Consider the following 27769-nt stretch of genomic DNA (forward strand, 5'->3'; position numbering starts at 1 on the left):
TAGTTGGCTGCTCTGGGGAGGATATGAATGACCAGAAGGGCGCAGATTTCCTGGGTTCCATAACTTTCATAAGAAAGTATATACAGTATTTCTTTTTTATAACAATGCAACTTGCTACTGTATGTCTGGCAACTAACGTAAGAAAAATATTTTGTTGTTTCTTATGTAAATATTCATTCAATGAATTTAGCATAAAAAGGATCAAGTGAAGATGAAGCACCTCAGCTTATTTCACCCGAGATGATGATACTCTTCATACTGGAAAAATGTTAAACTTTCATTGTTACAGTAAAAAGAAAAAGTTATGCGTCAAATCATATAGATTTGGGTTTTGTTTGAAATAATAAGTCATGAAACACTAATGAAATTCGTTCATATGTTCTGGGGGTTTGACCTTGTGAGCAATATAATGGAAGTAATTATATATTGATATAATTAATTATATATTGCTTTAATTAATAATTGATTTAAATTTTCATAGGATTAATGTTGTTCGAAAACACATTACCATTTTTTCCTTAGTAATATTCTTATTTTATTTATCTTGAATGTGGTGGCAGGGTTTGTTTACATCAATCTCTGTGACCGGCAGCTGCTGTGTCTCAATTTTCCTCACGTTTATAATGGCGGTGGCTTTACTATCAAGACTAATTTGTCGGAATTTATCCCTAAATACTAAGAATATATCTGCAACAACAGGAGGTGAGTTCTAGTATTATTGTTGACACGGTGGACGTTTTCGAAATCCTATTGTATTCCCATTCAGGAGCATAGGAACTTGTAGAGGCATTTTATGTCATATCCCTTTATAAATATGTTGAATCAATAAAACAAACACTTTATTTTTTTTTTTACAATTTGGTACGTAGAAGTGTATTCCAAAATTGTCCTAATCGCAACATCAGAAGACAACATTTTGCAACAAATTCTGTTATTTACGAAAAAATAGTAGAAATAATAGTTCTATTGTTTGTGTGTTCTCCATTCCCAGTACTCTGTGCTTGCTAACTTATACAATATAACCAAAACTAAACCTTGCCTAACCCTCTAGCCGGGGACTCTGCACCCAGTGGCCCTACCCTGGGACTTTGCTCCCGGACTCCCAGACGCTATGAAATAACCCAGAGTCGCGTGGTCGGCCTCCACGAGAATATAACAATTGCTTTGATTTTATTCTTTTTAAAATTCAATAACTTCCTTATTATCAATTTGCGATGGAAGTGTAATATAAGAAAATTATCTCAGAAAATATAGTTCTATCGATTGAGTGTAGTGAATTTCCGGAATTCTGTGGTTGCTGTTTACTGCAATATTACTTTCGTTTGAATCAGTTGAAAAACAGTATGAAAACACATTTTGAAAGTAATTTCTGTGAATGGTCACTACAGAATATTTGGTAAGTTTTCACTTGTTGCCACTATACAAAAATTGAAGTTGAAACTACGTATGTTTTTCCAATGGTTTTTGATGTTATGGTCGAATTTGACCTTCATTTATGACGCAGATCAATAGTTTCGGAGATAAGCTCCCCCCCTCCCAACTCAGGTAAAAAGTGTTCAAAACATCAAAAAACATTGAAAACAGTTTTGAATCTAACTTAACCTAACCTAACCTGGGGGGCTCCATTCGTTCAATGTTCTGGGTGTGTACTTCCACATATGAACATACATAATAAAATTTTAAATATCTCACTTATACATAATTAGTGCCAGAAATGCCATTAAAGAAGTGCCTTATAATTATAAAAATTACTGATTGGAACGATAAAATTCCCAAGATTCATTAGTGGCAACAAGTGAAATACTGTAGTAATATTGAATATTTATCGATAAAAGCTTTCTTACCCTGTGAAATGGAACAACAAGTGCAGGAGGAATATGTTTTGCTTAATTTCACGTGCAACATTTTATGTTATGTTCTGCCTCTGATGAAACTTTTTTTTTTTAGATACAACTACAATATTGTAATTTATTGTTCATAAAAATGAAGAAAACTAACCTACCTAACCTAAGATACGAGTTATTTTTTATTTTATTCTAAAATAGAATGAAATTCCTTTCTGAGAAAAGAATTATTCCTATAGTTAGTTTAGACATGGCACTTGTGGCAAGGTCGTGGTTAGCTGTCTTCCTCCATTAATTTCAGACATAAAAAACATTCCTCTTACACATTTTATAATTTTTTCGAGGTAAGAGAGCTTTTTCTTTTATGGACAAGTTGGTGCTAAGAGACTGCTTTCATCAAATCTTACCCAAGATGGTTCCTCTCTGATGAGTCTGTCTGTATCTACATTCATCTGCAAGTTCATAAAATCAACTTGTTATTAATTATACTCTGGAATGCTTGTGCAAGTAATCCAGAAAATTTAGACTTTTCTATTGACATCTTTTTTCTTACCTCATGAAAATCCCCACAAGATGATGAGGAATTGGGTAACACTTAACGACAATGGTCTGGGTTAGCGAGCTCCCTAACAAAAAATTTCTATAAAAGAAAGATTCGTCATGCCTGTTGTCTACTTAACAATACAGTACTGTACCATATTTATGTTTGAATTGTTGACAAATGCTTCCCAGCGTGTGTTTTTGCGGTAATATAAAAACACTTTCTTTAAAGTTACAGTATATATAATGGACTGGAACAAGTTACCGGACCACATTAAAACCAGTAATAATATCAAGCAATTCAAATTTAAAAAAAATTACATAACATATGAAGCCATAGCAAGAGAAGAGTAAGTTTTTATATTATTAACCACAGAATGTTGAAGGATCCATCAGCCTCAGATCATCCAATTACTGTACAGTGCAATGCTTGTTGTACAGTAAATCCTCGCTTAACGTCAGGGTTAAGTTCCTGAAAACGCGACGTTATATGAAACAACATTAAGCAGATAAATTTTCCCCAGAAGAAATAGATAAAATACTGGAGTTACGTTCCTGAGCCTCCCTTTGTCTCATGCAATACATTACATATACAGAAAATCATTGCCATTTCTATAGAAAACAGTGCATGCATGTACAACTACTGTACTAAGTTGGTATTGGTACTCACCAATGGGCGGAGGTGGTAGAGTGAGTGTGTGGTGGATATTGAAGCAGCGGATGGTGTGAGCCAGGAGGGTGTCAATTCACTGAGACCCGGCGGGTAGCTCCTCCTCCCTTTCAAAACGGTTTAAAACTTCCATTTTCTTAGCAAGGCTAGTGGTCTTACGTTGCTTCTTCACACTAGCGTCAGTAGCACTTAGTGTGCGCTTGGAAGCCATTTTGAATGGTTACAGTACAGTATTAAGAGCAAAAACACTTAAACACTCACAAACACTGTGGAAGCCTAACACAGTCTGGCGTATCTTGGGGACACCGTGACGTTCCGTGGCTAGACGAGAGAGGGTGATGCGCTGTAAAAGTAGTCCATGACAACACAAAACGACGTACCGAGTCACCAAGACGCTAAACAAATCTTTGGTCTAAACTTTAGCGACGTAGTACCGAAACAACATTAAGCGAGGACTTACTGTATTTATTAACAAACTTTCACTTTTATTTCTGGAAATATAATATTAATTTAAAAACAAACGTAAGCAAGGAACCCTCTTGAAAATAAGTGCCTGATAGCTTCGTCAGCTATCCTTGGTCGAATTGCCTTACTGTTCACTATTGTTGGATGCCTGCACTGTCTAGGTACACTAGAAATTGTACACTGTACCTGCAGTGTATGTACAGTTCTACACCATATACTGTACCTGTGGTGCCCATACATATGCTGAACTGTATACTGTACCGGCATTGTCTATATACTGTACATGTCAAAGTAATTACTGTACTGTATAATATTGCCAGTGGATTCTATTGAATAAATATTATTAACCCTCTCAACCTCGGAGCCTGAGACTCATATGGAGGTTTTTGCCGAAAAATCGTTGAAAAAAAAAATAGGCCCATTTCACTGCCATGGAATTGTTTTATTAACTGTAATGGGGTCTCTTTTAGTGTAAAATTGTCTGAAAAGTTGTATGAAACCATAAAAAATTGAACATTCTTGAAATTTAAGCCACTTTTTTTGAGTAAAGTTAAAAAAGTAGGAAAATGTTTACGGTAGTAACTTCTCGATTTCCATTCCCATTTTGCTTGTACGTATTATGATTTTCATTGATATCTACTATATACTAAAATAAAGAACAAACCATGTAGAATATCGTGGTATAAGGAAAAATAATATAACACAAAAACTCGTGGAACAATTTAAAGGGCCGAGAAGCGTACCCTCCTCTCGCTCTAATGGCCACAACGACGACACACGCCACTCACACGGTGACCAATACCATCTGTCAAATGGCATCCAAAGGTCAGTCAGTTTCACTGAATAGTTTTAGAGTTATTTGAAAATACAGCCCATTGGACGCCACGTTGGCGTCGCGAGGCTGAGCATAAGTTTCTTCTCTTTTTATGTTCAACGCCACTATGTGGTCATGCGAGGCTGAGAGGGTTAATATCAGTAAGCAACCGAGTGATTCCCATTGCCCTTTCCATATGTACTGAACCCTGGAAGTGTTTATATGTATGGATGTATGATGTATTCTGTACTGTATTAATATCTGTGAAATGTTCCTACTCACACAAATAGATATTATTGCAAGCATGGTGCCATTGTCAGGTGGACGGGACAGTGTGTCTTTTAAGTACAGAATGTACAATATAAATTGGGGCGAAAATCAAAATACAAAGTGCTATTCATCTAACGGATTTGTGTTATTTCAATAGAAATTTTTCATTCGGTAGCTGATTAACCAAGACAATTCTTGTTATGAGTTGCTGGTGAATTGTAATTTTTATTATACAGTACTGTACAGTATTATTTGGGTAACTATTCTTGCCAAACTTTAATCAATGTCCCATCAATGCTATTTTCATTGTATAGCTACTGTACATGACGATCACTTCATATGGATGACTTGTCACATCGAATGTAATGGTTGACCATTACAGTATTTATACAGTAAAAAGAATTACAGAACAGAAGTACAAAAACTGCAATTCCTCATATTTTTTATTTTTTGTTTTATTTTATTATTATTATTTTCATGCACCTTTGTACTGTACTGTACAGTACGTACAGTAAACCCTCGATAACTCGGCACATATGGGGCTCTGGCCTTGCTGAGTTATCCCAAATTCCAACTTATCGAGGCACTTCCCCCCTCTCCTACAAAAATACACTAAAAAATTATCCACCCATATATGCATATAAGTAATTACTTAATGTAAAAAAGTAACACTTACCAGCACTGCAGGCAAAGAATAAAGCATCATAGTAGGAGACACAGATGCATGGTACCGTAAGTAACAGAGGCATGGTAGATGCCACGGAGGCATGGAAGGTGATGCAGGTGGCCAGATATGCAGAAATTTTCCCAGATAATTTTATACATCTTGGCATTTCCCGAGTTATACTAATACATTCCGAGACCATCTCCATGCCGAGTTATATGAAATTCCGAGTTATCGAGGGTTTACTTTATAGATAATGCACAGTACTGTATATGGATGAATTATATGTTCAGTACATGCCATGATGGTTCCACTCAGGTTAGTCTGTTCATTTGCAGATCTGACCGTAAGTTTGTAAAATTGATTAGTCCATAAGTTTCAAGGGAATTCCTCACAACTTGGTGCATATGGTGTAGCTACAATGTATTTGAATGAGTGATGAGTCCATACAGCCATCTATCTATTTGCAAATGTGAAAATCACCTGCATTCTTCTTGCCCATTTTTTCAACCAGGGCTGGGGGATATGTGATCTTCATTTACCCATTGTTTTAAGTAATGGAGTTCAGTATTGTATAACATTGAGGGCTGTTTCAGTCAACATGATGAGGATGAAGAAAGGAAAAAAAAACACTCAAAACTAGTGCTGTTCTGCAGGGACTGGGGATCCACTGGTGCAGCGCTTGCTTAAGGGACTGCGGGCAGGCCACCGAGCAAGTTTGGCCGAGTCCATCACACTTGTGGAAACTTCCCACCCAAAAAAGAAGCTTCAAGCCAGACAACTGTTAACTGAAGTCTTACAAGATGCCAAATATACTTATTATTTATATGGGACTAAATCCTTAAGTTTGCGTCTCGGTTTGTCTGGTCCACCTGGGGCTGGAAAATCAACTTTTATTGAAAGATTAGGCAAATTTTATACTGCTAAAGGTCATAAAGTAGCTGTTTTAGCAGTTGACCCATCTTCAGCAACAACTGGAGGCTCTTTGCTTGGGGATAAGACCCGAATGCCTGAACTCTCAAGAGACATGAATGCTTACATTAGACCATCACCCTCAAGAGGTCATCTAGGAGGAGTTACTCGTTCAACTAATGAGGCCATTGTGTTGTGCGAGGCAGCGGGGTTTGATATTATAATTGTGGAAACCATAGGAGTTGGTCAGAGTGAATTTTCTGTAGTAGACATGGTAGATCTCTTTGCTCTTATTATTCCACCTGGTGGAGGAGACGAATTACAGGGCCTAAAGAGAGGTATTATGGAGATGAGTGATCTTATTGTGGTCAACAAGAGTGATGGTGATCTTATTCCAGCAGCTAGACGTATGCAGTATGAATATATATCAGCTCTCAAATATATCCGTCCAAAGAGTAAGCATTGGTCAATTCCTGTAAAACGCATATCATCATTAACAGGGGAAGGTATTGATGAGTTATGGGACCTTATGCAAAAATACAGGAAAATTATGGAAGACTGCGGTAAATTTGTAAGTTGCCGTAGATCACAACGACGAGCATGGCTTTGGACGCATCTGAAAGATAGCCTAGTTTCTACTTTTATAAATTCTTCTGGGCTAAAGGAGAAAATAGATCAAATTGAACAGGAGGTGATGGATGGAGTGTTATCTCCTGGTGATGCTGCAGACATACTGCTTCAGGAACATATTGATGTCTTAAAGCAAAAAGATAGAAAGATTTAGTTCAAAGTTTCTACTAAGGTACAAAGTATATAAATTACCTATGTAGTTCAGTTCAAAAGGGACACATTTTAGTTTAGTTTTGAGTTTGTAATACAAAGACAGTTTGTAATAACTAAACATGGCTGCAAATGTCATTCCTTGTACTGTCTGTATATACAGTATTCTGGGTGCATTGTCATGAATTGCCTACTTGTTATATTTATTCTCCATATATACTGTATTATATTATTACTACAGTATAAAGTATATAGGGTGCAGTACATGATTATGGTATTTACGTGTGTTTAAAATAGTGGTTTTGAATTTTAGTACAGTACAGTATTTAGACCAAATTGTGTTTACTTTGTAAACTATACAGTAATATAGTGCTACAGAATGTGGAATTTTGATCTTGTATTTTTTCTATAGGCATGTAAGGATAATAAAATTTGAGTAATTGATTATAAATCTTTATTGTTATAGCAGCAGAATTTTAATTTTCCCCAGATCCAAATTTATATGATCTAAGATATCACAGTAGGTAGGTAAACCTGCATTGATATTTTAGAGTACAATACTGTACTGTACGTGGTCAACAGAATGACTTCAGATATATTACTACTACACCAATACACTGTATTGGATGAATGTTTAATGGCAGCACTTATGAGAAATTTATGAATTACCACAGCTTGGACAAAAATAATGCTCATGATTTGGTGATGGGGCGAGTAGTACAATAAAAATATTCTTGTCCTTGTAGCATGGTACAGTGAGTTCTGCTATAACGCGTGTTTTGATAACGCGATTTATGAATTAGGAACGATATTTGTATAATGCGAACGCTTGTTTGCTATAACGCGATTTTTGCTTACTATTTCTCCAATTTTGTGGTATGGGGTATGCTATAACGAATCTAATTGGTTCTAGAACCTTGTTCGTTATAGCATTCGTTCGTTATAGGATTAATCCGTTCCAGGCCCCCAAATAATCACTTAACACTGAAAAATATAATATAAAATTGTAAAAATTGTAAAAAAGTGCATAAATATGCATCTAAACCCCTGAAATAAAGAATATCATTAATATTTGTAATAAAAAAACAATAAATTTGAAAAAAAAACAAAAAAATTTTTTAAATAATGTTCGTTGTTGGAGTTTCGTTCGTTATAGCATTCTCAATTTTATAGGTAAAACCGTTCGTTATAGGAATATTCGTAGTAGGATCCGTTCGTTATAGCATACCCCACTGTATTAACTGTGAATATAGTAAAGAAGAATATCAACAAGAAGCGTTCTGGTGATAGAATTCCCGGTGATGATCGTAAAAGAAAGGATATAACACTTGAAGAGAAGCTCGATTTTATCAACCTCAAAATCACCCTTCTCCCCCATCAAGTAAAGTGTTACATTTACTGTATGATTTCATTATTAGATATGAATGTAACATTTATTTAGACTGTGCTATCCTTTGTGTTAGGCTAACTACTAAATTTTTTCGATTTCGAGTAATCTGCACCTAACCCTATTTTCTCCATAAGCCCTGTTATTTCTATTACGCGATTTTCTATAACACGATATTTTACAAGAACATAATTATCGTGTTATAGCAGAACTACCTGTAACATTGTCCCACTGTTATTGATAAGCAGCTATGCTATCATCACATAAAAAGAGAAGAAACATTGGAAATGGAAACCACAAAATTATACAGTACAGTGGTCCCTCGGTTAGCAAAATTTTGGTTAACGAATTACCTCCCATAAGGATCTTCAATTCGGTAAACGAACAAAACTTTTTTATTAACGAAATCCTTACAACAAACACGTTTTGTTGTGAGCATCAACTGATCAGCTGATGGGCTAGTTTGCCAATTCAGTAATCTGTTCTATGTTTACATTTGCTTCCAGTGGGGTAAATGTCAAGAAAGTTATGCTCTTTAATATTTTTTCATTTTTTATATTAAAATTATTAGTCATTTTAAAATTTAGTTAACGTATTGATAATATATGCAGTACAGAGAACTAGTTTTTTTGTGCACCCATCAGCCGCTTGACTCACCCACCAGGCGTCAGTTTGGCTTTGTTTACAGTGCAGTGAACATCGATTTTGTTGGTGTCTTGAATATTTTTGCATTTTTACATTAAAATTATTGGTCATTCTGAAATTTAGTTAACATATTGATAATATATAGTGCAGTGCAGTAAATTACTGATTATATATTTAATTTTTTCCATAATACTGTACTTAATATTTTATATTATTAATGATAAAATATACATCATAAGAGGCTGATCATATGGGAATATATAATAATAAATGTTGAGGTGTTTCCTGACACACACACACACGGGAATTAAGACAACACGCATCCAGTGAGGATCTTGTTGTGTGACTGCCTGGAGGGGAAATAAGCATCGGCTATTGAGGAGTGCTTGACAACACCTTAGTGCATGTTACCACTCCTTTCCACTCCATCTGTCTAATCACCCACATGTTTCTCCTTTCTCACTCCATATTTAAAAATGTTATGTAATATAATGTTGAAGGGATACAACTTGCTCATTTATACTTCTACCTGTACTTGTACTTATCACAATCAACCTAAAAATACTTTAGCTTTCATCTTTATTTAAGAAATCTTCAGGTCATGAGACCCACTAATCCCCCACCCAAGAATGGGTGACCTGATATTCCATCAGAAAGTCAGTAATAGGAGACCACTAATCCCCCACTCTACCACTCTACAGGTGTGTGCCCAGGATTCTGGTATTGAGGGGGGGAGGGGGGGGGGGTCCCCAGATTGTCCGAATGTAAATATTGTATATACAGTGCGAGCGCAGCGAGCCCATACAGCTGATCAATTTCAGGGACTTTCTGAGGCAATATGCGACGGCTATTAGGTTATTTGAAAAGATAATCAAGGGGTAATTTAGAGTGAGAGTAAACATTCAATGTCGTAACAGACACTTGAAAAGGAAAAAGTACAAGGCAAGTTCAACGTATAAATCATGTTTTATTTTTATTACACATCAAGAGTAACCTATCTATATGCTATCACTACCACATTTTGAGTTCATTAACATTTTATTTTGTATTGTTTAACCCTTAGACCTCGGGTGACGATCCAGAATGTCCGACTGGCGCGCCCCGGGTGACATTCCAGATCGTCCTCCTATTTTCCCGCCATTTTATTTATTTATTTTTTTATTATTTTTGGAAAAGTTTAATTTTTTTCTCGATTTATCCCAGGGGGTACTGCCAGCAGCACCCTAACCCAGGGCTTAAGGGTTAAGCAATCACTTCATTGCAGTTATTAATGATCTGCAATAATATTATCAAGTTCCATTTTCCTTGGATTTTGCCGTGCAAAGATGTCAATGATGTCACTGACTTCCATTGAAATGTCTCTGTGGATGTGGAGAAGGCTGAGGCTAGACAGTCTTATATTGGTCTTGATGCACTTCAAGGCATTGAAGGACCTCTCAGTAGAGCAGGTGGTGACTTGCAGGGTACAAAGGATGGTCAGCAGCATCTGGATGTTGGGAAACATGGTAGTGGCATGCTGTAGAGCTGATGATGGAGAGGATGGCAGGGTGCCAGACTGCTGCTTCTGCCACTGGACGGCCCAACAGTGAAGCTCACTGGCCAGGCGAAGGGAGGTCATCTCTGTAGATCTCCACCAAGTCCTCTATCCTGTTCTTCAGTTTGTTCCAGAAAGAGTCACCAGGATGCTCGACACAAGTGACATACCCTTCAGTGCTTTCTGGTGAAAGGAGGAGAATCTGGTCTCCAACTCTGTGATGAAGTGCTTAATATAAACGTTTCGACTATAGCAATTGTGAGCAATAGTTAGGGATACACGCATAGACGAACTATGAAGATAATGTAAACTGAAACGTCGATATACCGGGTAGTTCACCGTACCAGGTATTCATATATACAGTCGACCCTCGTTAATTCGGACTAATAGGGGGGGGGAGGATGTCCGTTTTAGCCGATTGTCCGAATTAACCGATATGGGGGTTAATATTCCATTATATTTCAACGTCATTGTTTTCGTCACGATTTTATCCCACTTTCCACTGTAATACGTACATAATTTCAGCAAAAATATTACAGTATGAATAGAATATCATTGTAATATAACAGTATTTTAACCGAAAACTAGTAAAAAAACGAATAACATCTCAAGAACATCGGAAGCTTAGGTAAAGTCTTTTGTTTTCGTCATGTATTTTATACCTATTTTACATTGAAATACATCAGGTTTCAGCAAAACTACTATTTATTTCCGAGAATATATTCATTCAGGTGCAGTTTAGGTAAAATATACGTGTGATGTAACAGTTTTTTAACTGAAAACGATTAAAAAAACACGTACCCTCTAGCCCTGTTCAAGGAGAGGACTGGGAGAAGCTGTTTGGTGCTGCTGACGATGACAAGGAAAATGATTTGGATGTATTTTAATGAAAGCATTCAGAAATATGGGATCGTAGTATTTATTCAAGTCAATTAGGATAGAATATTATTGTAATACAACAGTTTTTTAACTGAAAACCAATCGAAAAGCGATTACGGTAACATCTTTTGAACGAAAGAAAGCGAAAGTCATTGTTTTCGTCACAATTTTATCCCACTTTCCACTGTAATACGTACGTCATTTCAGCAAAAATATTACGTTTCCATGAATGCATTATATCAAGCGCAGTATGAATAAAATACCATTGTAATATAACAGCATTTTAACCAAAAACTATTAAAAAAACACGAGTAACTTCTCTTGAACATCTGAAGGTTGGGTAAAATCTTTAGTTTTCGTCATGTATTTTATCCTATTTTACATTAAAATACTGTACATCACGTTTCAGCAAAACTACTATTTATTTCCGAGAATATATTCATTCAGGCACAGTTAAGGTAAAATATACATGTGATGTAACAGTTTTTTAACTTAAAACGATTCGAAAAACACGTGTACCGTCTAGCTGATTGATACTCAACAGCTGGTGGTGCGTCATGCGTCGTTGTAAACAATAGGAGGTTGAAGTAGATTACCGGGTATTATATTAAGTGTGAAATATCGAAAAAGTTTTTATTACCGGTATTTTTTGTAGATCAATGAGAACTGTGATACCGTATATGATATGATAAGTTAGCCTGTGCTAAGAACTTCAACATAGACTACCGAAAACACGTTGTAAGGTAATTTAGCCTATTGTAAGTTGGTGAGCTTCATTTGCTGAAGGAACTGCACAACTTTTCTTGACTAATTGGTACATACTTTACATTTCCATTGTTTACTGGCAGTAAATGGTAAATATTTTTCATGTCTGAAGCTAAAAGTTGCATCCCCCCCCCCACACTAGTGGTGGAGATGTTACATTAACCAAAAAGACGCTGGTGTTTTATCCCAGCAGTGGGTGGACTAGTATTTTAGCTTAAGGTCCGCATAGGTAATATTCCTACAAAAAAAAAAAAAATCGTTCAGATTTTGTCAGAATTATCCGAAATCCGGATTAAAGGGGTCCGAATTAACGAGGGTCGACTGTATTGTGTTTCCCCGACTAATTCTACATCCTAGAAATGTCACGAATATACTTTTATTTGGATACATTGTTTAAAATCTAATATTCAACACAATAAATGATTAATAATAAGTAGTCAGCAATAATTAGGCATTCCTAAATTATTGGTGACAACTTATTAAATTTTTAAACCTCATTTACTGTGTTGAATATTAAGAATATTAGATTTATAAAATGTACATTCATGACATTTATAGGATGTAGAAATATAAGCAGGACTATAATTTTTGGATTCTAGATGTTTCTCAATTTTCAACACAGTTAATGTTGATTTGGGGAAGCACAAATACTATAAAGAGTCGGGACGGTGAACTATATCGAAGTCTTGTCATACATCATTTATGAAAAAAATTTCCAACCCTGTCTGACTTACACATAATTAATAGATATTTGTACTTACGTCGTGGGCATTTCGATGCAAAAGTGACATTAACATCATCACACTGTAGCTTAAGTTTCACTGGGATGCTAGCAGTTGCACCAGATTCAGTGTTGGTGGATGATGATGTACCCTGAGTCTCTTTGGCGACGTCTCTGGTAGGGCTTGACAGCTTTGACTGTACGCCAGTTGGGCACATAAAATTGCGAATATCCATAGTGGACTAGAAACAAAGCAAACACACTATACATGCACGGGAATAACACGATAATGTAAGAGTGCGCAAGTGTTGTTCACAGCTGAAACGGGGGCTCGTGACTGCCTCCTGGGTCAGAATTTGGTCATTATATGAAGATGCCAGTGGTCCTGAGGGTCATGTCAGGTCATAAACTGAGCTTATGACCTGACATGACCCAAAATTCCACACACAAGTATGTCTTATAATCAAGCCGCTTGTGTTTGACCGTATTAAGATTAAATATGACAGGTAAGGGAGAGATGGCGGCAGATCAAAGACACTTCAGATGAGCAGCGTGGGCTTTGAGGGGGTGTTCCGGGCAACCAGGAAACCCTCCTGGATACGCCCCTGCCCTACCTTCACCTGACATTGCATCAGGTCAGGTCTCCCCCCAAAATATTTTAGCTTTTCTCTTTATTCAAGACATCTTCAGGTGACCTGACATTCTATCCCTATAAATTCAATTCTCTCTTTAGATTATTTGAATAAAGACGAAAGCTAAGGTGCTCCAGTGTATCCTTAGTTGACCGAGAGCTCGATTTAGTGGAAATTTTGATTCAACGAACAGGGTGGCTCAAATTAGTTCGTTGAATCGAGAAAAACTATATACTATATAAAATTTTATGTAGTGGGAAATTTATTACATAATTGAGGAATTTAATGCACACAGTTTTAATCATCCACTGCGGGGCCCCTTTGCATTCTTAATATATATACCGTACAGTGGTCCCTCGGTTAATAAACGGTTCGATTAACAAAATTTTGGTTAACGAATTAGCTCCCATAAGGATCTTCAGTTCAATTAACGAACAAAACTTCGATTAACGGAATCCTTACAACAAACACGTTTTGTTGTGCGCATCAACTGATTAGCTAGTCCGCCAATACAGAAACTGGTTCTATGTTTACATTCGTTTCCAGTGAAGTAAATACTATCAAGAAAGTTGGTCTCTTGAATATTTCTCCATTTTTTATATTAAAATTATTGGTCATTCTGAAATTTAGTTAACACATTGATAATATAGACAGTACAGGGAACAGTTTTTGGGCGCCCATCAGTCGATTGAATCACCCAACAACGCTTCTCAGTTTAACTTTGTTTATAGTGAAATGAACATCGATTTTGTTGGTCTCTTGAATATTTTTTGCATTTTTACATTAAAATTATTGGTCACTCTGAAATTTAATTAACATATTTTTCTAGGGAACCTTTCCTTGACATTTCAATTTCTTCTCTCTTCCTTTTCTCTGCACCTGCGATGTATTTTCTGTATTTGTCTTTATCCCTGCTGGCCGTGGTATAATAAAATAACGAGGGCTGTGTACGATAGTAAAATAATGTACTGTTTACAACAATTTCACAAAACACAAATCACGGACAACTGGAGATTCAGAGTTTGGACAACACTGACAGGTGACCGCTGTCAATGTCCTCACTCCTCTTCAACAGAGAGCACAGTAAAGAATGACATTGTTCTCAGTCTGGGTGGTAAGATTAAGCTTACCTTTGACCTCATGTCAGCATATGCATTGCCTAACTATGCTGGTCACTAATCCTTCAGGTGGTCTCCTGAATCTGGGTGGTAGGGTGAGGTCAGCTTCACTCGGTCACTAATTCTGGTGTTGGGTGAGATAAGGGCCGCGGGGCGGTTGCACCAGTTGCCATACCCAAGGAACGGCTCTGTTCATCATGTTTACAACCAGAAATCTAAAAAATTTGAGTCACGAAGGAAACTGCACTACAGCCCTCGACAGGGAGGTGTGCTGGTAAAATTAACTTATAATTATGGAATTAGAGGGTGATTAAAACTCCAGGTGTAAAAGTAAACACTGGCAGAAACAGCTTATAACTCTGTCATGTTTAATAGGTGACATATTTATATCATCATTTAGTGTTATATACCTGGGGGTATAATTATGTGATTAAGCAACATAACATAAAATTTTCTTAGTAACAACTGTCAAGTTTCTTATGTGACATGTGTGCATCATTATTTAATTAAATTTCATTAAAAGTTACATGTCATAATTCATAATGTGACATGTGTGCATTATCATTTAATAAAGTTTCTATTAACTGGGGGTATAATTATGTGGTTAAACAACATAGCATGCAATTTTCTAAGTTACAGCCCTATCATATGATGTGTCATATTTCATATGACATGTGGATGTCCTCATTTAATTAATTTTCTATACCTGGTGGTATATGAGGTTAAACAACATAGCATACAATTTTCTAAGTTGATCTTTGAAATACGGTTACAGTAATCATTTCTTATACAGTATACACCATTGACGAGAAAGCTGCCTCACAGACATAGGCGGTTTGAAATTGCACTAGAACCTTGATAGCTTGGGTTTTAACTGCTGAGTGTCTCTAATAGAGTACAGTTGGTCCTCACATTACGCGGTTAATGTAACCCGGAGGGTCCCGCGGAAAGTGAGGAACGCGTAAAGTGAACAACATAACATATGGGATTAATTGAAATGGAGTCCAGGCCGATCCCCAAACTCCACTTTTTGACGACACACAACTATGTTGTAGTAAAAATATTATCTTAACTTTATGATGGCATGCACACACAATTAATAATTAAGAGAAATATCAATAATATTAGGTTTTTTAACACTTACATTAGTAGAAAAGATGGCTGGGCACACGGGGATGGGCGGTTGGTTCCGAGGCAGAGGGCAGATTATTGGCCCTCACCTGTATCACTTGTATCAATTGTATCACTATCCACCACAGAGGCTTGCAGGGCCTCTTTGTCAAACCCCCCAAAGTTCATATAAGTCCATATCCTCACTATAATTATCACTATCACTGACTTGGGCCGGCTGTAGTGGGTGGCGGGTGAAGAACTGGTCATGTTTTGATGACTGGGCGACCTTGTGCGCACCATTTTCGCGCCTCTTACACAACATGGCGGATGGCGGGAGGTTTGGATCCAAAAATGGCGCGGCTTGCCAGCCGCTCTCCGCGTAATGGGGTTCACGACCGCGGAATGTGAAAATGTTAGGTTCTGGCAAGGCACCGCGTTAACGGTGAAACGCGGAATGCGGGACCGCTTAATGTGAGGACCAACTGTAATCCAAAACTCTGCTATGTCATCATAGATGTGAAAATTTACCCATGACTCATTGTCAGCCTGTAATTCGGCCATTTCGAGTACAAAAGAGCGACAGTTTTATATCTGTCTTGAACGGAAACTGAACAAAATCAAAAGGCTCAAAAACCACGTTAAGGAATCTGTCATTTTAATTTGCTGCCATTTTCTGTCCGCATCCGTGGAAAGTAAAGAGTGAACTGAGCTGGGAAGCGTTCAACGTTAGGAGTGTGGAACTTCTGTTGCAAAACGTGTCATCAGGGCAAGCCTGACCTGGAATGACCTGACCTGACACAAGGCGAATAACTGCGTTAATCCCTTGACCATAATTTATGGTCCTGACTTAATGAGACAGCACCTGTTGGCCACGTCCTGGACATGTGACCGCTGCAAGACCCAGTTGACTCCAGCGACCCCATAGGTCTACGGGAGCCCAGCGACTCTATGAGCTCTAAGCGACCCCATGTTTGGGAACCGCTGTTCTACATAATGTGGTGATTATAATGCTAGATTTTGTGTGGCAAACTAGCAGTAGCAATTCTAAGTCAGGGTGTGGTAATAGCATTGCTAAGGCTTATTGCATTTATAATAACAGTTCAGTAAACAGAAGACTACCATTATTCATGTTGTGGTAATGGACCCTTGGAGGCTCTGGATTCTGATTAGTCAGGTAATCAGTCTATCTGTTCCCGTTATAGTACATCCTTCTTTCCTCACACAGCCAAACTGTGGAATGCATTGCCTTCTTCTGTGTTTCCATACTTATACAATGTCTCATCTTAAAAAGCTGGTTTTCTAGCATCTTCGTGGTGTAGATCAATGTAATCTTTTTCTTTTCTGTTTTTAATTTCTTTTTTACTCTTATTTTTTCGCCCCCCCTAGGCCCCTATGTGGGTCGGTGACCTGTGCCAGAGTGGGCTATTCCCGAAAAAAAAAAAAAAGGAGGAGGAACACCAGACTCGGCAGCAGCATCTATCTTCACTTTTTCCGCTACAGCTGTGTCGGCCGATGCAGCTTCCCCTGACAGAGACATGCAGCATAATTCAGCTCTCTTGATGTAACTGTGAAGCCAGCCTGTGAATTTACATTCATTTGCTGACTTTCCTTCTCACTGAAGCAGACGTGTCTATTTCCATTGCCTCATTCTTTATCATTGGACCCGATATTTTACGGCGTTGCATGTTTTCAAGAGCTGAATCAGAAAGACTGTGCGGGTGAGCGTGAATGTATGAGTGAGCAGCCACGGTAGCACCTCTGGTGAGCAAATAACGCATTTGTTTGCCATGGCGGTACATTTGAAATATTTCCTGCCCGATTTCCCTCGCGAAATAAATAGATTTATCGCTATTCTCTGTATATTGGAAAATTGCAATAATTTTGGAAGTCGCTGTATAGAAAAATTGCTATAGTATATCCCGACCCTACTGTATACAACTCCTCCCCGACTTATGACCTACTTGACTTATGTCCATCTGCACTTACGACCAAAATTTGATCAAATTATGTATTTTCGAGTCCCAAAGTCGGTACACAGACAAAATTTTCATCTGTAATTCGCTTTAAAATGGCTGGCAAGCTTAAAAGTGAGTGTTTTGTGGTGCTGAGAAGAAAAGGAGACCCCCATTTTAGATTTTCTATGTATTATTTAAGCATTTCCGACTTGCGACCATTTCCACTTACGACCTGGATGTCGGTCCCTAACGTAGCTGTAGTAGATTGAATGTAGAAAAAGCAAAGGTAGGTTAGGCAAGATATTAGCATGTTAAATATGGATATGATAGAAGCACCTCGGTTGTGACGTCATAATATGGCGTCAGGTCAAGCACACACACACGCACACACACAGCTCCTACCCTTCCCATCACCTTGCTGGTTGACAGACCTCACTGCTTAAACATGTATTGCGAGGTAGGGTCTCCCAGTACCTGACAAATGTCTGTTTGGTTAGGCTATTTTCCTCTCAAAATTATTAACTTGTCCACACTATTTTCCTCTCAAAATTATTTTGTCCTCCAGCTAAGTGCCAAGCAAATGGACATGAAAAATCACTAGTCCAGCCTCCAATGCAGACATGGTCAGGCTGCTGGGCATTGCTAATCTGCACAGCTTTAGAAATCCTCTGCAGCTTCTGTGGATGTAACATTTACAAGTTGAATGTTACTTTGATTAAAAACAAAGAGATTATTATCGTTTTTAATAAACAGGGGTGAGGTCTCAGATTAAGGTATGAAAAAGATAGCAAGCCCTCTTCCAATGTGTACAGTACAGTATTTCTCCAGCTCGGATTAACTGATACATACAGTACAGAAATAATTGCGACTAATCAATTCCAAAATACGCGAGTACAGTATATGCAGTATAGTGTACTGTACTCTAAATTATGACATTCATTTCATCCCCCTTTTTTGCTTAAAATTAAGAAAATTAATTAAAAAACAAAGACAACTAATGGAATACAACAAGAATGCATCACCATAGTTTGTTTAGTTTCAGCCAATCCGAACAAAGTGTGCAACTCAACACATAACACACGTCACAAGTCAGCTGTGGCCTGTGAGATGGCTATGCGTGTTACCATTGTTATATGTAGTACTAGAATGAAATTATAAAAGTTGTGGAAAAATCATTTGAATACTCTAATGTGACTTAGAAATAAAGAAAATGCTTTACGCGGTCAATTGAACCCATGGAGGCCCGCATAAAGTGAACAACAGAACATATGGGATTAATTGAAATAGAGAATGGGCCGACCCCCAAACTCCACTTTTTCAGACACAATACCTACATTGTAGTAAAAATAACTTCTTAATTTTATGATGGTATGCACACACAATTAATAATTAAAAGAAATATCAATAATATTAGGTTTTTTAACACTTACACTAGTAGAAAAGATGGCTGGGCACACGGGGATGGGGGGTTGGTACCGAGGCAGAGGGCAGATTATTGGCCCTCACCTGTATCACTATCCACCACAGAGGCTTGCAGGGCCTCTTTGTCAAACCCCTCAAAGTCCATATCCTTACTATCACTGACTTGGGCCGGCTGTGGTGGGTGGCGGGTGAAGAACTCGGTAATGTTTTGATGACTGGGCGACCTTGTGCGCACCCTGCCCGCACCGCTTCCCGCGTATATGAGTAGATGCACCGCGTAAAGTGAACATTCCGGTTCTGGCGGGGTACCGTGTAAATGTAGAAACGCGTAAAAAAAAAAAACTCGTAAAGCGGGGTATTACTGTATAATATAAAACTATAAAATAAGAAAAATTAAGAGTATGGGTGTGTATTCTGTGTGGGAGGTGAATATGTGTGTGTGAAGGCAGTGGGCAGTTTGTCAATACAGTAGTGCCTCTGACAACTTAGCATAACTTGCACCTGATATAAGTTTATTTTATCCTTTTCTCCACTGAATGTCATGTTAAATGTAATTCAGTTTAACTTTAGCGGAAAATTAATATTTTCTTCTATAACACCTACACAGTTTGTTGCCTCTGCGTTGCCAATGTGATGTCACACCATATCCACATTGCAGCACATCTTTGGGTGGCTGCCTGGCTGAACTGTCATCCACTCTCGGCATCACCCAGAGTGTAGAAGGAGATATTTTTTGTACATAAAATATTGTACAATACAGTACAGTATATGCAATTACAGTATGTTATGATCTGCCATGTACCATTTTCATATTTTATTATGGCAGTTTTTTAATTTTTAACATGTGTAAAATAAATACAGGAGTACTGTAATAATAATATCAAAGTATCTTTGTGTGGTTAGTTTGTATTGACAAAGTAAAATACAGTACAGGACTGTATATTATTTTTTTTTATTTTGCAGAAGTATTTTAACTTACATAAGCTGGTGTACAAACTTGTGCTACTGTCAAAAACAAACAAACATTCTCTCCACCAAAACCTAGTGCACAGATACATGTTATGGGCTTGTATTAAAAATAATAATTAATAAAATATACTCTGTACTTGTATATATATTTTTTTAATAAAATGTGCTTAGAGGAAGTATTACTGTGTTTTTGCTACACGGTATGCTGTTGGGCATCATTCTGTAAACTTTGTCACGGCGATTTTGGTGCATTTCCCGAATATTGTACAATGCTGTGTGCTTATATTATTTTTGCCATCTTTATGGAAGGTTATCATAAAGAAAGAAGTGCTAGTACTGAACCCACATGATTAAGGTAAGTTAAAATTCTAATTACAGTACTGTACTCTGTACTGTACAATATTTATTGCCATATAAGATGTACATTCTGATGGTGAGGAATGAGGGTAACAGGAAACCTGCCCAATACAGTAATGGACAGCTTGCATGAATTAGTCCAATACTATATTAAAAGGGTTTACTGTACTGGGGCCGCATACTCAAAATACCTCATCAGTTACGTACAGTAGCAGAGATACAGTACCATAACTTACAGACTCCTTACAGTCCTGTAAATTTCTCATACTCAAAATTTAATTACAGTCCCAGACGTAAGCACAGTCCGTAACTCTAGTGTTTACTCTGTAAATTCAGTTTTGTCCGAAGGTAGGTGGCGGTGCAGGAGCTAGTTGGCCAATCATTGCTCAGTAAACAAAATCATCAACCAATCACAAGAGAAAGAGAAATCAGCCAAGATCGGCGCATGTGATAATTGCTAGACATACTTCAAGCGCATATATATATACTGTACAGTGACCCCTCCGTTAACGAACTCAATCCGTTCCAGAAGGTTGTTCGTTAACCGAAACCATTGTTTCAATGGGTTTTTGGGTAATTGGTTCCAGCTCACCCATTTAAAGGGACAAAGCCGTGGTCTTTGAACAGTTGAAGGGTCTCGTTGTCTTTATTCCTAAATTCGCAAATTACGTCCATATAAGACAGGCAGCAACCTTCACGCGTCATGCTGAAAATGAAACTGCCATGAGCCCGGGGAAAAGCGCCGCAGCAGAGCGCGGCTTCATTACTGCTGGTTAGACAAATTAGTGCCTGCCAAGGCACCTAATTATCTACAAAACAAGACATTTGCACAAGAAAAGATTACCATATCAGAACTAGCTGATGAAAATAAACAGTAATACAAATACTCTTTCGCGGGCTAAACCTATATATTAACCACCTAACATAACTACCTAACCTAACCTTAACATGCCTTACCTAGCCTAACCTAAATTTAAAATGCATAAACGTTAAAATGCATAATAGTGGCATCCTAAGTTACATCTATACTTGTATACTGTATTATCAACAGATTTATAGATATGTTGGAGAAAATATTATAAAAAGTTTGTCTCTGCAATTCAAATTTTTTTTAATTTAAATTTTTCTAGAGAACTTAATTGTTTGTCATGTGCGTTGCGGCTTTCTTAGTTTAGGTTAGTAAGGGTAACATCAGGTTAGGTATGGTTAGGTTAGGTTTTGTTAGGGTAAGATACATTTCACTAATTTTGCAGCAAAACAAAAAATCACTATTGAATGTATCGGATAAAAAACCTAGGAACATAAATCTTTTTCGAAGAAAAAAAATGCTTTACCGCTTAATTTTTACACCCCCCCCCCCCTTTAGAATGGGTTAGGTAGGTATATTATTTAACTCTGAGTCATGGGAACTTCTTGGATACTTGGCAGAATAACTTGTTATAACTTGGTCCTAACAAAGGCGGAGTCCAGGCAAAAATTTTCACTTGACCTCATAACTGGCTTTCATTACTGAAGGATATTTACAGCTATACCACATTAATAAGGTCTATCTGCAAGTTTACTCGGTCATGAAAAAATTGTACTACCATAAATGTGGACAATAAAAATCTTCCATTTTGGTACAAATTACTTGAAAAGTTGTAAGAAGACAAAAGCTGCATCTCTTCCATTCCACAAGAAATATAAACACTCAGGCCTCTTCTTATCATAAAAAAATAACTAAAAAGACAAACTGTAATACCGTATTTTAGTATGTTGATGTACAAAACATTTTCTTCATTATTCTATGATAAAACAAGTCTAACAAGCATTACTACAACATATATGATTAATTTTTCTTGTGCAATCGGGAAATAGCGACTACTATATCCGGGTTGAGCGTGTTACAGCACCTAAGGAGGTGCTGCAAGTTACAGGCTAGATTACGGGCTCACTTACGGAGTCCGCTGCCAAATATTCGTTTCAAGTATACCAATCGGAGACTAAGTCCAGTTACGGGGTAAACAAAGATATACAGTCCCGTAAATGTTTTTGAGTGTGTGACCCTTGTACTGTAAAATAATTGTTTACCATAGTGTTTTTGCTTAATCTCTCCTCATAGTGGTTTTCAAGATGGCCTCTGGCTAAAATGTGGAAGGACAATTGTCATGGTGCTGATAATCTATATGAAGGGTTAGATTCACTCCAGCAGTGTTTGTGGTTATACAGCTAACCATTGCACAATTAGTAAATGTATATGCCTTACACATTATTACCTTGAATGGAGTTAGATAATATTTACGGGTAGTTATTATTTCAGAGTTAATGAAATTTTCTTTACTTGTTTCAGTTACAACATGGTTGCAGAAAGCTGGTTACCAGAATTTTCCAGCACCTCCCACTTATGGTGGTAAGGAAACAAGTACAGTACTGTACTGTATCAATTATGCAGTGAAGTTTTCTGTTTTCTATTGAGCAATACTGTACATTACAGGTATTATTATTATTAATACATTATATTACAAGTGTAGGGCAGTACACCAGGCATACTGGAAAGTAAAAGTGGAGTGAACAGAATGTTTCCACACACACGTAAATACAGTACACAGTGTAGGTTCATTAATTTAATTTAAGACCTCAATCCCTTTCCCACCTACAATTGTATAATTTTGTAGTTTGGTATCTTGCAGGTCATTTGGCAAAATGATTCAGGAGCCATAAGACAGAGGAGGAAAATTCCTTTGTTTAGCTGATGGGAAGAGGCAGGTTACTAGGAACCCCTCCCTTCTCCTTTAGTGAGCTTCCTTTTTGGAAGGAAAATATGAAGTCGAAGGTTGGAGTTCCATCTTATGGCTAAGTACAGTATTGAGACGAATGAGCTTGCTTCAGGTTCAGACTGTAGTGACTTTTTAGCTTGCTAGTTCACAAAGCAACCACCAAATTTACATGACAAACCATGGCTCACTGGGTGAGAATCTGCTTGGCACTGATTAATATGATTTTAGTGGGAGCATCATACAGGCCAGTTGTTTCTTCCCCAGTCATGAAATGGGATTTAATATTTCAGTCCTTTATGTTGTACAAATAATTAGTTATTTTAACATTAGCTATGTTTATGCGAATATTTTTTTTGTATATACAGGTACAGTATTAGCAGCTGATTAATATTGTAGATCTATATTTGGTATACAGTACTAATCCTAATTACAGTAATGTATGTCTTAAATATTTATTCATAATGGGATATATATACTGTATTCTTTTTATGCTTTGAAATTACTGTGGTTATAATTATTTTGGTATTTTATCTAAATTAAATTTGTAATTTAGAAATGAAATTTGTATCCCACAGACATTGAAATACCAGAACGACAAAAGTTACGATTCCTCAGCAAAGTTCCTCAGTACCCACCTTCTATTCGCCCTCCAAAAATGATGAAGAGGTTGGACTTGATTCGTGGTGAAGAAGAAATCCATAGAGACTTGATACTGAAGCAGTATGGTATCATTGTATGTATTGTTTTCACTGGTGTAATTTTGTTGCGAATATTAAACTTTCAGTCATCTATTTACTGTACAGTACAGTACTTGATTTAACCTTTAAAGGGCAAATTATCCCTTAGGTGTTTTATTCTGGCTAATGCCAGACGATTTTATTCAGCTAAGAGGAGCCCCTGCCTGCTAAAGGTTTAAAAATAAAATTAAATCTTTTGAAATGCTTTTATGATTTTTAACACTTGGATTCCCTTTCATTTAATATTGTGTATTACAAACATTTATGCTTTTAAGCTTTACTATAGCAAACCAGTAAACATTCACATATACAGTATAGTCTCGATTTACGCGGATTTGGTTTACGTGTTTGGTCATTTACGATGCACCTTGCCAGACCGACAATTTTTATTTACGCGGTTCATTCCGTCATTTACGCGGGAAGCGGCGCGGGCAGGGTGCTCACAAGGTCGCCCTGTCAACAAAACATTACCGAGTTCTTCACCCGCCACAGCCGGCCAAGTCAGTGATAGTGAGGATATGGACTTTGAGGGGTTTGACAAAGAGGCCCTGCAAGCCTCTGTGGTGAATAGTGATACAATTGATACAGGTGAGGGCCAATAATCTGCCCTCTGCCTCGGAACCAACCTCCCATCCACGTGTGCCCAGCCATCTTTTCTACTAACATAAGTGTTAAAAAACCTAATATTATTGATATTTCTCTTAAATATTAATTGTGTGTGCATACCATCATAAAATAAAGATGTTATTTTTACTACAACGTACGTATTGTGTCGGAAAAAGTGGACTTTGGGGGTTGGCCATATGTTGTTATTTCATTTACGCGTTTCTCGTTTTACGCGGACCTCCACGGGTTCAATTGACCGCGTAAAGCAAGACTATACTGTAGTAACTTTAGTCACCTCTTGCTCTTCACTCAGATAATTTTTGTATATTCCCATCTCTTGGATAGAACAAATGCACAAAACCCCATGAAAAAATCAAGTACCTCAAAGAACAACATGCAGTATTAAAAATTTACAGTTTTCACTTAATGAATAATTCTATGTAAAATCAGCATATCATTTTGAATAACAGTGTATCACAGGACCTCGAGAATATTTGAATGTATCATACCTCCTCACTTTATGATGTCAACTGATTTGTGAGATTCCCATTTTCATTGCTCCTCAACTCTTTTAAGCAATTTTTTTCCAGTATGTACTGGTAATGGCTTTTAATTATTGCTGCACTGAAGTTTTGATACTGTATATTTCTTTACTTCACTTGCCAGGCCGCTGACTCAGTTCATTTCCTGCACAATCATCTACTTCCCATTTTGCCTGCAGCTGTACAATCGTGATTCTTATCATTTATTCCACTTGTCTATACCATCTCCACGCACAGTGCAGTACAGTACTGTAATATCTTCCATGCCTCTTTCTGATGATATCCACACATTTTTTTAATCTCCGTAAGATTTTATGTTGAATTCAGTGAATTTCAGTATGTTTAATTTCATTATTACAATATTTTTTCTCCATATCAAATATATTGATGAATCGCATAAAGAAAGCCTCTCTGTCACCTTGGAACATTTGTTGAACTTTTGTGTACAGTATGAGTTTCATTCAACCTGTTACACTATATATATATATCTGTTTTTGACCAGGACACTTCACAGCAGATTTTCTTTCTCTCCAAATTTAGTGTTTAGTCAGCACTTAATAACTTCAGTGAATCCTACCTTGTTGCCCAAAATATTTGGGAAGAACTTGGAATTTTCCGGGAAATGTGCCCCTCGTAAAATCGTTCCCAAAGCCTGAATTTTCCGGAAAATTTCAGCTTTGGGAACGATTTTCCAGGAAAATTTCAATTCCGACTATCAGAGAGTTTCGGGTTTGAGGGATTCCGGCTAACGAGATATTACTGTAGCTCCAGTGCAATGATAAATAAAAAAAAATTGCGGTAAATCATTAAAGGTGACAATATTTAACTCTGTACACCAAAATGAAGACTTTGTTAACATCAATAATAAGTGAAACTAAATTTAATAACACTCACCAGTTAATTTTTTCGGAGCTTGCTGTGTGGTTTACCACCGCTGCTTTGCTCTTAATGTGTACCCACTCCTTCCTGGCAGCAGTGGGAGCACCTTGGCTGATTTACCAACACACTCACTTGCTGGCTGTTTCCTCGACATTAATGGGCATAAAATGTTCACAAAATACACATAGATAATGAATATGAAGAAACCTACTGCAACACAACTTCCAAAAATTTTGGCGAGCTATTGAATACATTTTGAGATGATCACTGATTGGCTTAAAGGATGTAAACAACACAGATGGCGGCAGACTTTACCGTTGGTTCTTTTTCACTAATGTCTGGTTGATTTTTTTCTTGAATGATACTATACAGGTACTTACTACTGTATTATTAAATTAATTTATTAAATTTATATTTTTTCATGTCCGTTAAACGAAAATCCATTGGCCAAGGCTTTGTTAAAAGGGGTAGGATGTACTGTATATTATTTCCCATTTACAGGCAAAGAGGGGAGGAGTACTGCGATTTGGACACATTGAAATGATCCGCTTAGGTATAGCACGCAAAATCGATGTTAACAAAATGTATGCCATTTGGAGAATTGATGCACCTTGGAAGCCAGTCACCAGACGGGGCCAGGGGAAGAGGATGGGTGGTGGCAAGGGTGCCATTGATCACTATGTAACTCCTATAAAAGCAGAGAGAATTATTATTGAAGTTGGAGGCAAATGTTCCTTTGAAGAGGTATGTTATCAAGTATATGTGTATAGCGTATGTACTGTATTACCGGTACTCTAATGTTTAATCTTGGAATTATCTAATTAGTGTTACATTGCTATGTCAAAAGACTATTAGAGTAACAAGTTAAACAAGTAATTGTGATTGTCATTGTAATATTTGTTTTTCTATGCTAGTTTTTCTAAACTAATTCCTATCCACAATGGTATAAAGAGTAGGAAACTTGCTACTCTGTGCTTCCATTCCATCAACACTGTTTTGGGCTATTTTCACACTTGTGGGTCAATGACTTGTGCCCGGGTGGGCTTATTCCCCATTAAAAAAAAAAAAAACATGATTACCTGATGGCATGGCATTTGACTTGCCATCAGGCAAATTGGAAGCAAGTTTTATGGCTGGATGCCCTTCTTTCACCAACCCACTTTTACAGAATGGGAACTGGGCATCATATATAGGACTTCCACGTTTTAACTACTACTGTGACTACTTATAAATCAGGGTGCACTTGCATTATTTCAGCCAATATTGTTATTAAGTTAGTAGTAGCTGTCAAAATAAAACAAATAAAAAATTAAATTTTTGAGGGGCTCGGGAAAATTTAAGACACACTACCCCTAGGGATAAGTTTCCACCTCACGCAATCAAATAAACATAGAGTTTAGTATATGCATGCACACAAAAAATAAAATAAATTAAGCATGCTTTTTATTTCACTTCACAGGTCAAACCGTTCTTGAAAATGATTGCTCATAAATTGCCATTCCCTGCGGAGGTGGTAAGTCAAGAAACTCTGGAGGCTTCTCGGAAAGAGGAAGATCAACTAGAGCGTGAAAATATTAATCCCTACACCTTCAAATATCTTGTTCAGAACAATATGATGGGCTGCCACAACTGGATCAGGGACATTGATAAAGTATATTTTGGAAAGTATCTCTAAAGTTTTAGTGATACAGGTTGACAACCCTTTATCCGAAACTCCGAAAACCGAAAAGCTTTGAAAACCAAAAGTTTTTTGTGGAGCAAATTTTTTTTTTTTTTTAAACAGGGATTAGCCC

At 37.1% G+C, this 27769-nt stretch overlaps 1 protein-coding gene across 2 annotated transcripts; it reads left to right on the forward strand.

Annotated features, from left to right (window-relative positions):
• The first annotated feature begins 533 nt into the window (after positions 1-533).
• On the forward strand, positions 534-27769 carry LOC121864254 (methylmalonic aciduria type A protein, mitochondrial-like). Of its 2 annotated transcripts, XM_042363332.1 has the most exons (5): positions 548-702; positions 22786-22845; positions 23788-23945; positions 26478-26720; positions 27436-27769. In XM_042363332.1, the coding sequence occupies exons 1-5, from the start codon at positions 549-551 to the stop codon at positions 27649-27651; spliced, it is 831 nt and encodes a 276-aa protein (XP_042219266.1). In that variant the 5' UTR covers position 548; the 3' UTR covers positions 27652-27769. The 2 variants fall into 2 exon arrangements, with proteins under 2 accessions (XP_042219264.1, XP_042219266.1); XM_042363330.1 differs by lacking the exons at positions 22786-22845; positions 23788-23945; positions 26478-26720; positions 27436-27769 and adding an exon at positions 5924-7782 and having other exon boundaries at positions 534-702.

Source organism: Homarus americanus, unplaced genomic scaffold, assembly GCF_018991925.1.
Source record: "Homarus americanus isolate GMGI-L3 unplaced genomic scaffold, GMGI_Hamer_2.0 scaffold26351, whole genome shotgun sequence".
NCBI classification, from domain to species: Eukaryota; Metazoa; Arthropoda; class Malacostraca; order Decapoda; family Nephropidae; genus Homarus; species Homarus americanus.